This window comes from Haliotis asinina, chromosome 3, assembly GCF_037392515.1.
Source record: "Haliotis asinina isolate JCU_RB_2024 chromosome 3, JCU_Hal_asi_v2, whole genome shotgun sequence".
Lineage (NCBI taxonomy): Eukaryota > Metazoa > Mollusca > Gastropoda > Lepetellida > Haliotidae > Haliotis > Haliotis asinina.
In genome coordinates, this window is record NC_090282.1 from 44,654,096 (window position 1) to 44,669,880 (window position 15,785).

A 15,785-nucleotide genomic window follows, 5' to 3' on the forward strand; every position below is an offset into this window, starting at 1 on the left:
GTCTACAGACGCTAAAACAAATCAAACAGTACCAAAGATACAACCTGACTTCAGACCTCAACCTTCTCTTTATCAGGCCCCAGCTTAAAGATTCCTGTCATATGAAAATGACCTTTCACCTCTGACATAAATGCAGTTAACATATGAAAAGTCCAGAAAGACAAAAACATAAAGTTTCATGCTGATTGATGAGACCATGCCCATAAATGTGACAAAGACATACCCCTTTCACAAAAATTGAATGCTGACCTTGATCTTAAACTAATCTTAATGAAAAAACAACAAACATTATTCATAAATCACTACTCCAGAGAAGGAATATGCTAAACTAAAGTGAAACAAACCACATCTATTGTTTTTATCTCTCGTTTTCTTCACCTTTGACCTTTTCATGACATTTGCTTAAAGCAGTTCCTGGGTTACTTGAAAGAAGTACATGGGAAAATCAGTAATCTTCACATAGCAGTCCTTACCAAAATAATCCCTACCAGTCAAATTCCAAGATAAACCTAGACGCAATCCTGATTAAAACTTGAAAAATATCCAGCATTGATTTTATCAATAAACTGCATGAAATGAAAACCCAACCATTCATCCAAAAAATTGACTGGACACTCATTTTCACACCTAAAACTTTGCACTGATGGAATGAAGCTTTTCCATTTCAGAGCTTTTCTCACAAATTCGTTATCATCATTTAGCTCAACATCAAACAATGGATGACTTCAGTGATTCACATTTTCATAAATTTTGAGAAACAATCACAATCATTTGCCTCTCGGTAGAGTAGTTATAGTGCTAAAAAAATGATTGTATTTAAGAAGAAACATCACAGATGGTTTGTAAGGCTGTGCAAATACTAAATACTTGAGTATTGTCACATATTGCCTCTGACAAAAATATGTAAGTAATGTAAGCGTAGCTGACTTTCCCACAGATTCTGTTTGTGAGTGTAGGATGATTCAAGTCATTTTATTTCTACCTAAAAGGTATATGTTTTATTTAATCATATGTGAATACATTCCACTTCTTCTAAACATAAGGAGAAAGGAAAATGTGTCCACCCATCCATGAAGGCAAAGTACCAAGTACACAAAGACTTGAATGAATGCTGTTTCTTGTTCACTTAAAACTGCATTGCTCATCCCCCAAATACCTGCATTATCATACAGTTCTGTCTTCAGGTGTCATGGTTGAATGAAGACAGGCATATTGTCTCTTGCACATATATTGAACTGCAAAAGAAACAACTCTGACTTTTTGTCAAGTTTTAAACAGAAGACAAACATGAATGCTTATGAGATTTCTTTCTTTCAAAACCTGTGTTTCTTTTGCTGTTGAGCATAGAACCAGACTACCAGTAGACTAACATAATGTTAAATCTAGCTCTCCATCAAAAATTAACTTCATAACACTTCAAGACACTCTCGTATTCATACACACACTTAAATACCCCAAACTGAGAGGAATAATGAGATATGTTAAACATAAACAATATCAAAATATATTCTGTAGAAAGATATGTTGGGTCATTCTCTAGTCATGAAGGAGGCTGTACTGGAGGACATGGTGGTGGGTCAAGACGCTGGTTTCTTGTGCCAGCCCTCGATCTCCTCCACGGTTTCAGGTAGGGGCCGGTTCCGGGTCTCGGGAAGCAACAACACACAGCCTGCTCCAATGATTGTCAGCACACCAAACAGTACAAAAGGAACCTCAGGGATCTTCTTGGCCTGGGGATAAAATTGCAATCAGAAATGGTTTGGAAAGTCCTTAATACAAACAGACAGCGGCCCATGTATACTACACTTCTGTCAAACTGAAATAAACCCATAACTAAGTTAATAAGCATCACACAACTAACAATGAACTAAGGCACAGTTTTTATTTAATAACTTAATGGTGACCCAAAGTTTTAAACATCTTTTATTGTCCAAAGACAAAGGAAATGGGGAAAACTGCATCACCTCTTGTCACCTTCTCCTTAAGTCTTCATGGGTTCTAGGGTTCAACCACTCTGGCAATTGACTGACATCGAGATAATACAACACAAAAGCATTTTCAAACTGCATTTTGAAGTATCGTCCACTTCTCTTTCTTAAAATTATGTTTTACAGATTAAGATAGATATGCAGCAGAGAGGGTTCGGGTGATCACGGCACAGTCTGGCGGGTAAGGCTCATCATCAGCTCAGGGCCCTCACCCCCTCTACACGCAGCCCAGACAGCAAATGGGACTTCTCCCAGGAAACACTGCCTAGTCGAACCCACCAAGAACATTCCGGAGAATATGAAGGTTCTCCAACACTGCAGCCTTCTGCATTACCCAGATTGTCAGAAGGGCTGTGCTCCCGGTGGAGAACCCGGGCACTCTCCTGATCTGCGCCAAGAGATCAGGAGGTACCAAACCAAGGGCACCGAGAACAATGGGGAGCCTGATGACAGTGTACTTGGGATGCAAGCGAGATATTTCAAAGGCGAGGTCTGCATATCTATCATGCTTTTCCTGAATCTTACCAATCACATTGCTGTCAAAAGGGACAGAAAATTCAATGATATAAATAATTTCATTGGTTTTATCAAAAAGGACAAGATCAGGTTTGTTGGCTGGAATTTGTCTCAGACTGTATATTGGCCTATTCCAGAGAAGCTTAAAAGCATCATTTTCCAGGACGCCCTGGACATGTTCATTGTCATACCATGGATGGACCTCGGAGTCAAAGCCACAGGCATGGCGGACACGATAATAAAAGCAGCGAGCCATGCCATCATGTCTTTTAAGATATGCTGTTTGTGCCAAGGAAGGGCATCCACTGACAAGGTGTTGGACAGTCTCTATAAATTCATTGCAAAGACGACATTTCATATTGATGTTTTCTTTAAGAATAACATTCTGGCGACTGCGAGTGGGAAGTGACTGGTCCTGAGCTGCAAAAAGGAAGCCCTCAGTTTCACATTTGAGACCAGCTGACTTCATCCAGGCGAAGGAGTGGGTTGGATTGCTGTTCTGTTCCACACACTGCATGTACACTCGGTGCAGTGGCTTCTCAGACAGCTTCTCCACAAAGGACCGACTCTGGGCTGACTTGGTGAAGGACTTCACCTGGTTTACTCCCATCACTGTACCGTCCAGCAGTACATCGCCATCAACAAAATCAACTTCAAATTTCTGATTGTGTCCAACAACCTTGGCACGCTTAAAATAGCTGTGGAATTCCTTGCTTTCATCATGAGTCTTGATGTGCATCACCAGAGGATCATCTGATAAATAAATATGTGCAAAAGTGCACAATAAAATTCTATCATGAAGAGCTTCCACATTAATCAAACTCCGACCTCCAGAATTGATTGGCATGTATAAACGATTAAGAGAGGAATGAGGGTGGTGTGCTCTGTTATCAGACATGATTCTTCTGGTCAGGCGGTCAAGACTCTGGATGTCTTGTTTTGTCCAATCAACTACTCCAAAGGAATAGGAGAGGACTGGCACAGCAAAAGTATTGGTGGCTTTGACTTTGTTTCGAGCATTTAGCTCTGAACTCAAGATTTTCTTTAAACGAGATTTATACTCGGCCCGAAGTTTATCTTGAATCTGGGCATTCTGGAGCTTGTCTCAAACTTGCATTCCAAGATAGGTGTAGGCCTGATCTTCCACAAGAGGCTCAATAACTCCTCCCCCTTGTAACTTGACCGATCCATCATTAGTTACCTTGCCACGTTTCAGATGGAGAGTATTACATTTGTCGAGTCCAAATGTCATGCCAATATCATTAGAGAAGGACTCGACAAGGAGAACCTGTTCTTTCAAATTGGTCTCTCCTTTGGCAAGGAGTTCGATGTCATCCATATAGAAGAGATGAGTAAGAGGTGTTGGGGATCTGTGCTGAGGACATCCGGGATGGTACCCTTCCTCCCTGTTGAGCAGAAAACTCAAAGGATTTAGGGACAGACAAAAAAGCAAAGGACTGAAGGAGTCTCCCTGAAATATTCCCCTTCTGATTGGAATAGATTCCGAAGTCAGCACCAGCCCTTGCGAGTACATCTCAAGTTGAGTCGACCAGCAACTCATTAAAGACTTGAGTAAATCAAGTAGTCGTTCAGGGAGGTCAATACACTGAAGAGACTTCAGAATCCATTCGTGAGGGACAGAGTCATATGCCTTTTTGTAGTCTATCCAGGACATGGAGAGGTTGCGGTGGTATGTTTTAGCCTCTTCCAGAATCATTTTCTGTACAAGAAGTTGATCCTTGCACCCCCAACATCCCTTTCTCGCCCCCTTCTGCTCTCTGTAAATTATCTCATTGGAAGAGCAGTAAGATGACACGAGGTTTGTCAAACACCCTGTGAATAATTTGTATTGAGTATTCAGACATGTGATAGGGCGGAAGTTTTTGGGATCAGTCAAGTCTCCTTTTTTGGGAAAGAGTATTGTGCAACCTTTGCAGAACCATGGAGGAACATCACCTGTGTCCACAAGAGAATTAAAACAGTGAAGTAATGGTGTTTGGACACAGGGAAACAGTTTCCAATACCGGTTTCGAATGCCATCAGGCCCTGGAGCTGTATTAGATTTGGACTTTTTAATGACACTTTTCAGGCAATCTGGTGAGATGTAACAGACAAACGACCTAGTTACTTTCTCATGCATTGCATGGTCATAATCACTGACCCATGGTGCCTCCAGGTTACAGTCGCCGGGTATAGACCACAACTGTTTCCAGAACCTTTCATTGGCAGCCATGGGAGGCCGTTTATCATGCTCACCATCACCACTTGTTTTAAGTTGCCTATAGAATTGCTTTTCATTATTTTTGAAAAGTTTAATTTGTTTGATAAATTTGTTTTTCTTTTCCCATTTTTTCTTTCTTTCAGTCCAAATTTTTATTTTTGCCTTAAGGGAATCGACAATTTGGAGAAGTACCTTTTCTTTTGTTGTTTTGTACTGTAATTTTAATTTTCTCCAAATTGCCTTTTGTCGTTTAGACATGGGATTCCCTGATGATCTTAATTTCAGGCACAGCTCTATCCAGGAAATGTGTTTTCTTGTTTCTGTTAGTTTCACTTGAAACCGGTTTTTCTATGGTTTATTGTTCTTAGTATTGGGAGATTGTTCTTTGGAAACTGTGTGAAGTTCCTCCAAGATTCGAGCGGCAGCATAGACACAACAATTTACTTCCTGTAATGAACAGTCCGCAGGAAGTTTTAAAGAGATAATTTCATTAAGTAAATCAATTTCATTTTGGGGAAAAGACACGTTTAGTTGTTTAATTGGCCTCCGTTTCTCTAAAGGTAAATCACAAATTTCCTCATAAATAAAAGTAAACAAAATATAAACAGGATTTTCGGTAAGGTCTGCAAATGAAGAAGAGGAAGAGTGAGGATCCAAAATTTCGGGGCCAATTGGCTCTTTCTCAGAAGAGTTTCCACCAGGATGAGGAAAGAGGTTGACACTGACGTCCATCAGAAGTTTGGGGTCTGCTGCCACCTGAGCATTTTGCTCTTGCAAAGGTTCCTGACGGGCACCAGTTGTGGGTTGAACTGGCTCACGGGGCATAAGATGTTTTAGCCGCCGGAGTTGGTCTCGGAGATTTTGCTCCGTCAGGTAAGCATACATGGGCATGGCATTGTCCTAACGCAGCTTAAGCGACTTGCCATTAATTCGTGGATTTTCATTATTATTATTATTATTATTATAAAACTGGACACTGTAAACATGACTAGAATGAGAGTAGTTTCTCTGCCATTGCTTTTAGATATTCAATGTTTTCTTTGGTCATGCAGAGTCATTCAAAACACTGATGTAGAGATGTAGATATCAAAATAAGAAATCCACTTACCACATACACAATGAGAGGAGCAGAAATGCTACCGATGTTCTCAAAGAATGATGCAATCCCCACCGCCTGATTCCTGATGAAACAGAAAAACATCAACACTAGGTCAACACATCAGGCCTGAATCAACAGATACACAGTGACTCCCAACAGTGAAGGGACCAACTGACTCCCAACAGTGAAGCAACCAAACTGACTCACAGCAGTAAAGCAACCAAACTGACTCACAACAATGAACGGACCATACTGACTTACAATAGTGAAGCAACCAAACTGACTCACAGCAGTGAAGGGACCAAACTGACTCACAACAGTGAAGCAACCAAACTGACTCACAGCAGAGAAGGGACCAAACTCACTCACAATAGTGAAGCAACCAAACTGACTCACAGCAGAGAAGGGACCAAACTGACTCACAACAGTGAAGGGATCAAAGTGACACACAACAGTGAAGCAACCAAACTGACTCAGAACAGTAAAAGGAGCAAACTGACTCACAACAGTGAAGGGGCAAAATTGACTCACAACAATGAAGCAACCACACTGACTCACAACAGTGTAGGGACCAAAGTGACTCACAACGGTGTAGGGGACCAAACTGACTCACAATAGTGGAGGGGGCAAAATTGACTCACAACAGTGCAGGGGGCAAAACTGACTCACAACAGTGAAGGGACCAAAGCGACTCACCAGTGCAATGACCACACCAAACAGGTTATGGTGACAACATTTATAAACCTTCCGTTTCAGTGCATGACTGGTTAAATTAAGCATGTTCAGACTGATCCCATGCATTTTGCTCTGTGACAGGCTGCAGGTAGACTTGTAACACCCTACCTGACTGAGGTCGGGAATATTTCGGCTGCAAGCAGGTAGATCGTTGAGTAGGAGCCAGTAATGCCAAACTTCCCAATCATAACCAAGGCCAGCTTCAGATGGGATAGATTGGCTCCACTCTCTGAAAACATGAACATACTTTACACACAAAAACACTACTGCTTTTAAGACTATGTTAATAATGTCGAACATAGTCAAAATATTATTTGCCAGGGCTATAAGCAGCATTGTTCATGATGTAATGCATATTTTGGTTTCAAACAAACTATGATTTAATTTGTTTCAACTTGTGCAATTACATGGCATGTTTGTTATTTTAACTGCTTGACGTTAAACATAAAGTAATCATGAATTCATTATTTGTATTCACTGCTACACATTCAGAAAACATTGCATTCACCTCATCGTGTATTCTTTGCATCCCTATTATATAGACACCTATGATTGCTCGGTCAGAAAGTGAAATGTACACAGGAGATTGAGAGCTTGTGAGTGCACATATCAACACAACTGCCCCACTTCATGTAGGTAAAGTGCCTGCATAGTGCTCTGTCTGTATATCTCTAACTTATCAATAAAATCAAGTAACTATATAAATGCAGTATTTCCTTGTAGACAGACATACCTGCTTGAACTGGGACAAAGATGGCCGCTATGTTGGTCACCCCACAGATTAGCAGAAACACACACACAGGCACTCGACGTCCCATCCTGCCAAAGTATCAGTGATACATCAGCCTCTCATAGCTACCTCATCAAACTTGTCTTTGTCTTGCATGAACAAATAAAGTGCATGGCACCTGACTGACAAACATATTAATTTGTTCTGTGTTGTTACTGTTTCCTGATAAGGTGATAATAGAATGGGCAGTCTCTGTGGTGAATTATCACAGCACACTGACCTTCAGTCATTGTTGTGTTGATAATTAAATATTCAGTCTGTGAAGTTATCATTCAAGACATATTTAGTAGCAACCATTAACTTCAGTATGAATCTGACTAAGAGGATATCTAAAAAACAGGGTCCCACAAATGCCATGAGGTACTCACAACTATACAGACTCTCTTCATTAATACAAGGGCTTGAGTAGAGATACTTGTCATCACACAACAAGGGTTAAAAAATCACATCGTCTGACACCAAAGACAAGTCAGTTTTCATATTGGGCAACCAAATAATGGTATCTGTATCTTACTGGTAAGTTACTGATTTGATTAAAGTATTGATGCATCATGAATATACAACTGATGATAGAACACATAATATGTCTTCTCATGTATCAATGTCACATGAATGAATGAATGAATGAATGATTGAATGAATGAATGAATAAATTTAATAAGCAAGAATTTAAAGGTATTTTCAATACATTTTCATTGGAATGGTTACATAACTTGGACTTACCAATAAATGACAAGCATGCATATAACATACGCTGGGATCTCAACAGCTCCCATCAGACAAAGGTTGAGGTATGGGTTGCCATGGAGATTTGGAGTATTGAAGGACAACCCAAAATAACTTAAACTGTTCACCAAACTGAAAAATAGAAAACAGGTTGTGAATGTTATGAACACAACATGCTAACTACAAACTACAAGCTAACAAGTTTGCCGCTAACATCCTCTGCCACCAAAGTTTTTATCGTTTGGTCACACATTTACATTGAGTGATGCAGTTTTTAGTTATGGTCACTTCTCATATGTTCTCCTATCCTTGAAGAAATTTCATGAATATGGTATATTTGAATGGATAGATGCAGATTACATATCCACTGTCAGTATCATTGGGTATAAGGCTGTGTTCTACACAAGCACTCCACCCCCTATCAACTTCCCTACCTTGGTACATGCTAAGTTAATTTCTGACATAAAGTTTCTAAGAAATGACAATATTTTCTTCAGAGCAGAGGCCAAAACTGGGTGGAACATTTATGAGATAACACACTGACAAGAGTTTGAAAAGTGGCCAAAATGTTGTAATGACCTTGAAAATAAGGTCAAGGTCAACCAACTCAACAGGTGTCTGTGTTATTTACCAATGAGTCGAGGGAGATATGAATGGACGTATATGTGGACAGATGCTGCTGGATAGGCTGGAGACTATAAAAACATTTTATAATCGTAGAAAATGGATGAGGTTCCAAGATAATTCCTTACAGTAGAAAAGCAGGAACAAATTCAGAAAAAATGTTGGTAACTGAACTCAATGCTTACAATAAAAACCACAGCAATATTGCATAGAGTCGTATTCGTGGCGTCTTCACCAGATCCAGAATCCCAGGCTGAGCTTTACTGTTGCTACCACTGACAGCATTAGTATCCTGAGCATGCAACAGGGCTGAGGCTTGAGTCTCCCCTTCCCTATCAACCTGAGCATGCCCACTAGGACCTGCTGAGGAACTGGGGGCATCAAGCAACACCTCCAGGTTAGATGGAAGCCTGTTTAACTTGGCTGCCCATCTAATCACAGCTTTGGCTTGTCTTATTTTCTTCTGAGATAATAACCATGGGAGGGATTCGGGGAGACACCTGAAGTGGAAATATTTCAAAAGTTCATATGTGTAGACTAGACAAACAAGCAAGAACAATCCAAATTGGTGGTATCCTATGGTGGCAAGTAAATGGGCATTTAAAGTAATATACAAAAGAGTTGAGATGATTACTGATATACCAAGGGATCCCAGTGTTGGTGATGGATGATTCAGGTAACGAAAGGCAGAGAGGGAACATGACAGCCCTTTCTCTCGTTCATGTATGGACTCCACAGCCCACACTAAATGTTTTGGGGATGTTAGGGAGTGTTTGGGTGTGTTAGGTATTGTTTCCTGAAACTGTCTACTATTTCAAAGATGATTTAAGTTCAGATGACTATTTTTATGATTCTATGATACACTTTTAGAGTATAATATTTATATATATGCATATGCTTTTGATGAGCTCCACACTCAGCTTAATTCCAGGTATTTGACAGCGCTTTGAGCATGGATTGAATAAACCTTTTACTATCATTGTTATTTTCAGTAAATGATTATGTTAGGCTGGTTGGTTGGTTGGTTGAATAGTTGTTTAATGTTGTACTATATGGTGGTAGTTTCTAAATATTCACGTCTGATCCAGACAGTTGAGTGATCAGCAACATGGGCATCAACTATCAATACTGTGATGTGCCAACCTAGTCAGCGAGCCTCACCACCAGCCTTTAACGACAAGTGTGTGTTGTTCATGATCACCACGGGTTGATCATGTTAGTAAAAGACAATCCACTGATTAATACATTCACCTTACATACCCTTGAGAAATTTTGAGGATCATAATCATCATATAATAATAAATATACATTTGTATAGTGCTTGTTTCCAGTATAATCGACTGCTCAAAATCAGTTTTCAGTAGTGATTTGAATGATCTCAGGGGCACTTCTTATTTCAAGTGGGGGGCTGTGATTTTGAAACTTCTCTCACCAAATGATGTATGAACTGATGGAAGATTCCAAAGACACCGGTTACAGGAATACAAAGTTCTCTCAGGTTTGTATTCTTGGATGAATTCACAAATGTATAGGGGAACATCGCAGATGATAGCACTTTAAACCTGATTCTGTCCTCTACATTTGGCCAGTGGAGATCTACCAGGGTTGGGGTGATATGTTCTGATCTTCTTGTTCTTTGACTAGTCTTGTAGCAAAATTCTCTGACTTTCTGAAGTTTAAAGAGAAGACCTGTTGGCAGCCCAGGAAGAAGGGAGTTGAAAATATTTTCCAGATGAGTGATTACACAGGCTTGAATCAGCAAAGCTGTAGTTTTGTTGCTGATAAATTGTTGCATATGACTGATGTTTCGGATGCCTTTTTGCAGACCAGGCTTACATGACATTCAGCACTGAGTGTGGAATCAAACATGACACCAAGATTTCTAGCCTCTTGGTTAGGTTCAATGACACAAGACAACAACTAAAGAATGGAAAATTTTAACTTTGGTCTAATGGCTTTTGACATAATCACAAGCATCTCAGTCATTTCCTCATTCAGCTGTAAGAAATTATAGGTCTTGATATCTTCTGTGCACTCTGCAAACCTGGAGACAGCAGTATTGGTTGACGTTTTATCCTTTGACTTGAATTCTTGGACCACTACTTCCAAATACAGCTGCTACTGTTGCAAACGGGTCCAGTGTGTTTGTAACAAACAACATAGATATATTACACTGCATGATGGTGGACACAGGTTCAGAACCTTGCCTGGATTAGAGGATTCAGAAAGAGAGTGAAAATGTGCAAGTGTTATCCACAGGCAACACACAGAAAGCTGAATGATTACATTACAAGGCTTCTCCTCATACCTTACAGTACAACCAAATTCTGGTCCATCACTACTAGTCACAGTACAGCAGGCAAGCATCAATTTTGGACACTGACACAAATACAAACTGACAGTTATTACCATATATAGACAATGGCCAACACATTAGGTAGGGACACCAGCATCTCCAGATGGCGCCAGTCTCGGACTAGGTACGCAAACAAAGACAGCAACATGACCCCAACAGCCCAGAAGATCTGCATGGCGATGGACGGAAGTGTGCGATGCGAGGCTGGGAACACCTCAGTCATCATGACATATGCACTCAGTGCTATACCCTGCAAACAAACAAATGGAGGTGACAAAGTCTACACATTAAATATTTAAAAGTCAATAAACATTTGATACAATCACTGGATCATCACATGGGAGACTGGTACACTTGTGCATTGGTGTGGTGCATTGGGGTGCAATGTTTTCTGGGTGTGTACCGTAATAGCTGGTTTTCACAATAATTTGAAATAATAAAGCCCCTTTGAAAATAATCTTTACTATGATTCAGTATCTTTTTCCTTCTATTCTACGATCAGATAAAGCTTCCATATAAGTCACACCATGTCCAAAGCAACCAATTTGACAATGAAATTCAATAGTTTTGTTAATCTGATGCCTGATTGGTTAAAAAACAAGGCATCATCCATTTCGACTGGACAGTCAGAAGTTCTTTTCAGTGCTGAGCATTACTTTCCTACTTTGGGGTTTGACAGAAACCGATGAAGAAGAGGCATCAATATATAGATAAGTGGATAAAATAAAGACTGTAACATGACGAGATGTTTTATGTTTACCATATTGAGAAATCCCACCACAGCTCGTAACAGTGTAAAAGCAACATAGTTCTGTACAAATGCAACAGCAAAGCCGATGACAGCTTGAATAGCAAGACAGGTCAAGAGGAGTATCTTTCTGCCAAATCGGTCAGAAAATGGAGTGAGGATGACTGCTCCTGCTGCTGTTCCAATCATGTAGATGGTTGTGGACAGATCCACCAGGTAGTTCCTATCACATACCAGGTCCCACTGGAAGCAAACATTCCAAAGTCTCAAACAACATCAAAATGTCACCTCATTAGGTTGAGTCACAATGTATAGTGTAAGAATACCCTCTCTAGTCTAGTCATGGCACTCTGTACTGCTTTCCATAGCAGTTTTAGCATTGTGCAGCACCTGTCCTTTTTACTTGGCATCCTGCCTTTCTTTCTGCAGGGGTTAAAAAATCCCATTGCCCGACGCCCAGGACAAGTCAGTTTTCATTTCGGGCAATCAAATAATGGTATCTGGCTTGTCCGTGGGCTACTAGATAATTTCTGCTTACAGTTTCAATCTGCAAATAAACTTGGATTTCATTTCATGTCTGCTCAAATGTAGCTATTAAATTATGCTGTGATAATAAAGTAGCCTTATCTTTCTTGGCTGTTTATCACTTTTCGATAAATAGTCCAGTAAACATTAACACCAAATGCCATCTTGATTTATTCTTTCATAATGTCATCACCATGATTATGACATAAAAATCAGGGCATGTGGGAAATTAGTCGGGACAAGTTACTTTCTTCAAGGGCAAGTGGCTCTTAAAATCTTTTTGAACCCCTGCTCTATGCTTTGGTCAAGTCAAATGCATGGTGTATGAATAACTTTATTAGGTCTAGTCGCTTGCATAGGACAGGGAATATTAGTCCCGGTGACAGTTACAACACTTCACACTTCACACTTCACTAGGTGAAGTTGGAATGCATAGTGTAATGAATATTTGGTCTAGTCACAACACATCACTAGGTCAAGTCACAATGGATAGTGTGAAGAATATTAGACCCAGTCACAATGCTTTGCACTTCACTTGGTCAAATCACAATAAACAGTGTAAGGGATATTAGGCCTAACCACAATACTTCACACTTCATTAGGTAAAGTCACTATGAATAATGTAAGAAATACTTTCACTAGCTCCAGTTACAATGTTTAAGTAATACCTCTGTCATGTCCATTCAAACCACACTTCCTTAAGTCTGATCACAACAATAATACACAGGGAACACTGCATCAGGCATAGTACAGTGGGTGCACTCATTGGTGTACACATTGCAGTAAACATCACAACCTGTAGTAGCAAACATTTGAAAACATACACACTGATTCATAACGTCAGTGTGTATGTTGTAAGAACAACGCAGCAGGACAAAAAAAAGATAACCATTTAGACCCACTGTAATGAAAAGCTGTAGCACGTATTACAGTTATATCAGGTTTATGCATAATGCAAAATGCCTTGTACAGTCTCATGAAATAATGCATTGGATTTAACATGTGAAATGGATGATAAAAAATCAAGATGAGAGTTTTTAAAATCATTGTTGCAGACATATACATTGGAAGCTGTGAAAAACCGCATCTGTCCAATCCGGCATGTAGTCTACACTGGCATAAAAGCTCAGTCCTATCCGTGGCTTGCACATTTATAATCGGCTCTACGATGCAGCACATTGTCTAAACGAGATTATTTCTTCAGTCCCAGTGAGTGCCGGTTTAGACAGCTTCCATTGTAGTGTCACAAGAATAATGAAAGATCAAGTCCTACAATGATAGTGTCCATCAATCGATTTACAAGTAGTCCACAAAGAAGGGTCACAAAGTTCATGCTAGGCAGTAAGAATCAAGGTGCATGAGGTACATCTCTGACAAATATCTTGATTAACTTAAAAAAACAATTTAACAATTATTAACCTACTTGACTCAAGCATCTCAAGTTAATATGCTTTGTTTTGGTCTCTTGTCAACTCCTTTCATTGAAATTTCATGCTTAAAAATGTGTGCCAGATCTTTGAGATGAAAACAAAACACAACAATCATATTGCATTGACATATTGCTTCAGTAACATACAGAATGAAAGATGATTGTTTTTTCTTTAAAATATATCAGCTGATTAACTTATTTCCATTATTTGTGTTAATTATTTTTCACTATCACAACACCATCGCTTCTTCTACTAGGTGAAAAGTTCTGAATACAATAATAGCTAAACACATGCTACATCTATTTTCATGACAATTCTTAGACTAATGCTTTGGCTCTGAATATATATCATATCATATAGTAACAAACAAACCCATTTCAGCTAAAACCAAGGCCCACGAAGAACACAGGAAATCTAGACTTTCTCAATTTAAGGCCTTAGCATGGTAGACAGGGCATGGAATAAGGGAAAATAATGTGGTTCATGGACTGCGAGACTGACAAGACAATTCTAAGCATTTGAATTCAACATACCTCTTCTACAATGCTGGAGCCATTGAGCATGTTATCATACTGCCATGTACTGCATGCAGCTGTCTCATTGAAAGTGTATGTTCCATTTGAGACTGTAAATGTAATATCACACTTCCCAGGTACAACTTGATAATCCTCGTCCACTGTTCCGTTTGGAATTGTGCAGGTATGGTCAGGAACTGCACCCAGAAATATGATGCTAAATGTGTGCCAGGCGCCTCTCATGTACAACAAACCAAGGAGGGTATATACAAGCATCTGGTAGTAGCCATAACCTCCGAGTTTCTGTTGAATAGCCTCAACTTCCATTGCGATGATTCTGAGACAAGGGTAAAATGAAAATGTACTAAACAACATTCAACTGCTAAACTACATTTCCTCTAAGGGTAAGATTGTTATACAGAAAACAATGTTATTGATGTCCCCATATTTCATATAGGGAACACCACAAACGTTACTAAAATATTCTCAGCACTTCCATGAGTTGTACAGGGTGATGAAATATGTAGGTCCTATTGGCGGCGGATCTACAAGTATGTTTTAAAAAGTTAACATCCTATGACAATGCCAACCAGCCATATGCACATGCACAGTCTTGTCTCTACTTTTCATCACATGTTGCACTATACTGTTCTCAAATTTAGCATACACAAACCAAGCATGTGTGACGTGAATTACTGTTCCGCTGATTTATTTAAATATCCGCAAATTGCGAATGGCATGTTGAATGAGAATAAATTCTAAGCATTTTGTTATGGTTGTACCAGCCAGTTTGATTAAACAAAATGAATATCTCACTCGTCACCTTAAAATTGATTAGAACCATTGAGTGTTCTCAAGGTTAGATAGTAACACGCCGTTCAAAGGTAGACAACTCTCAGTGTATATCGTACCGACACACCGCTAAAATACTAGTTTCATTCAACAATTTCGTATTACGTACCCGTGTATTCAGCTGGTGGCCCCGGCAGATTCAGTGTTACTACCATTTATATGATATGTGTACACAGCATTCAGAAAAAAACGGCATACACTATTCTGTTAAAACAAAGTTGCATCAGTTCTGACGCAACATCGTCCTCTCTAACATCAGCAATGTAACCTGAACAATATAACACGTAGCGTCACGCTTGACGTCAGTGAGTACACTAAACTTACCGTATTTCCTTCAATAAGCGCCCGTAAGCTTATATTTTTCAACAGACTTCCAGACCCAGCGCTTATTAGAGGCCCGGCACTTTGGGAGTCCTGGGCGTAGATTTTAGAAGCTCTCGTAGCGCTAAGATAGTCGTAATTGCCCCACTAACGTTTCGTCAAAGGTAGCGCTCGACGGGGAGCAATGCATGGTTTTCCCGAACATGAGCGTTACAGTTTACTCAATGGAAAAACAATTCCAGTATATCTACTTCTGGGTTCTCTCAAAAATAACCACTGAAAATCATTCACTGACATGAAAACTACAACATAATCAAATAAATAGCAAATGCTCCGTTT

At 39.6% G+C, this 15,785-nt stretch overlaps 2 protein-coding genes across 2 annotated transcripts in view; both read right to left on the minus strand.

Annotated features, from left to right (window-relative positions):
* Positions 1–15,785, minus strand: part of LOC137278103 (organic cation transporter protein-like) — a 512,032-nt gene that overhangs the window by 253,602 nt on the left and 242,645 nt on the right. The window lies entirely within an intron of this gene.
* Positions 1,467–15,146, minus strand: LOC137276871 (organic cation transporter protein-like). The gene is made up of 10 exons (XM_067808519.1): positions 15,097–15,146; positions 14,292–14,610; positions 11,816–12,046; positions 11,109–11,305; positions 8,885–9,199; positions 8,073–8,207; positions 7,293–7,378; positions 6,668–6,788; positions 5,834–5,906; positions 1,467–1,730 (listed from the first exon to the last, which is right to left on the minus strand). The coding sequence occupies exons 2-10, from the start codon at positions 14,598–14,600 to the stop codon at positions 1,578–1,580; spliced, it is 1,620 nt and encodes a 539-aa protein (XP_067664620.1). The 5' UTR covers positions 14,601–14,610; positions 15,097–15,146; the 3' UTR covers positions 1,467–1,577.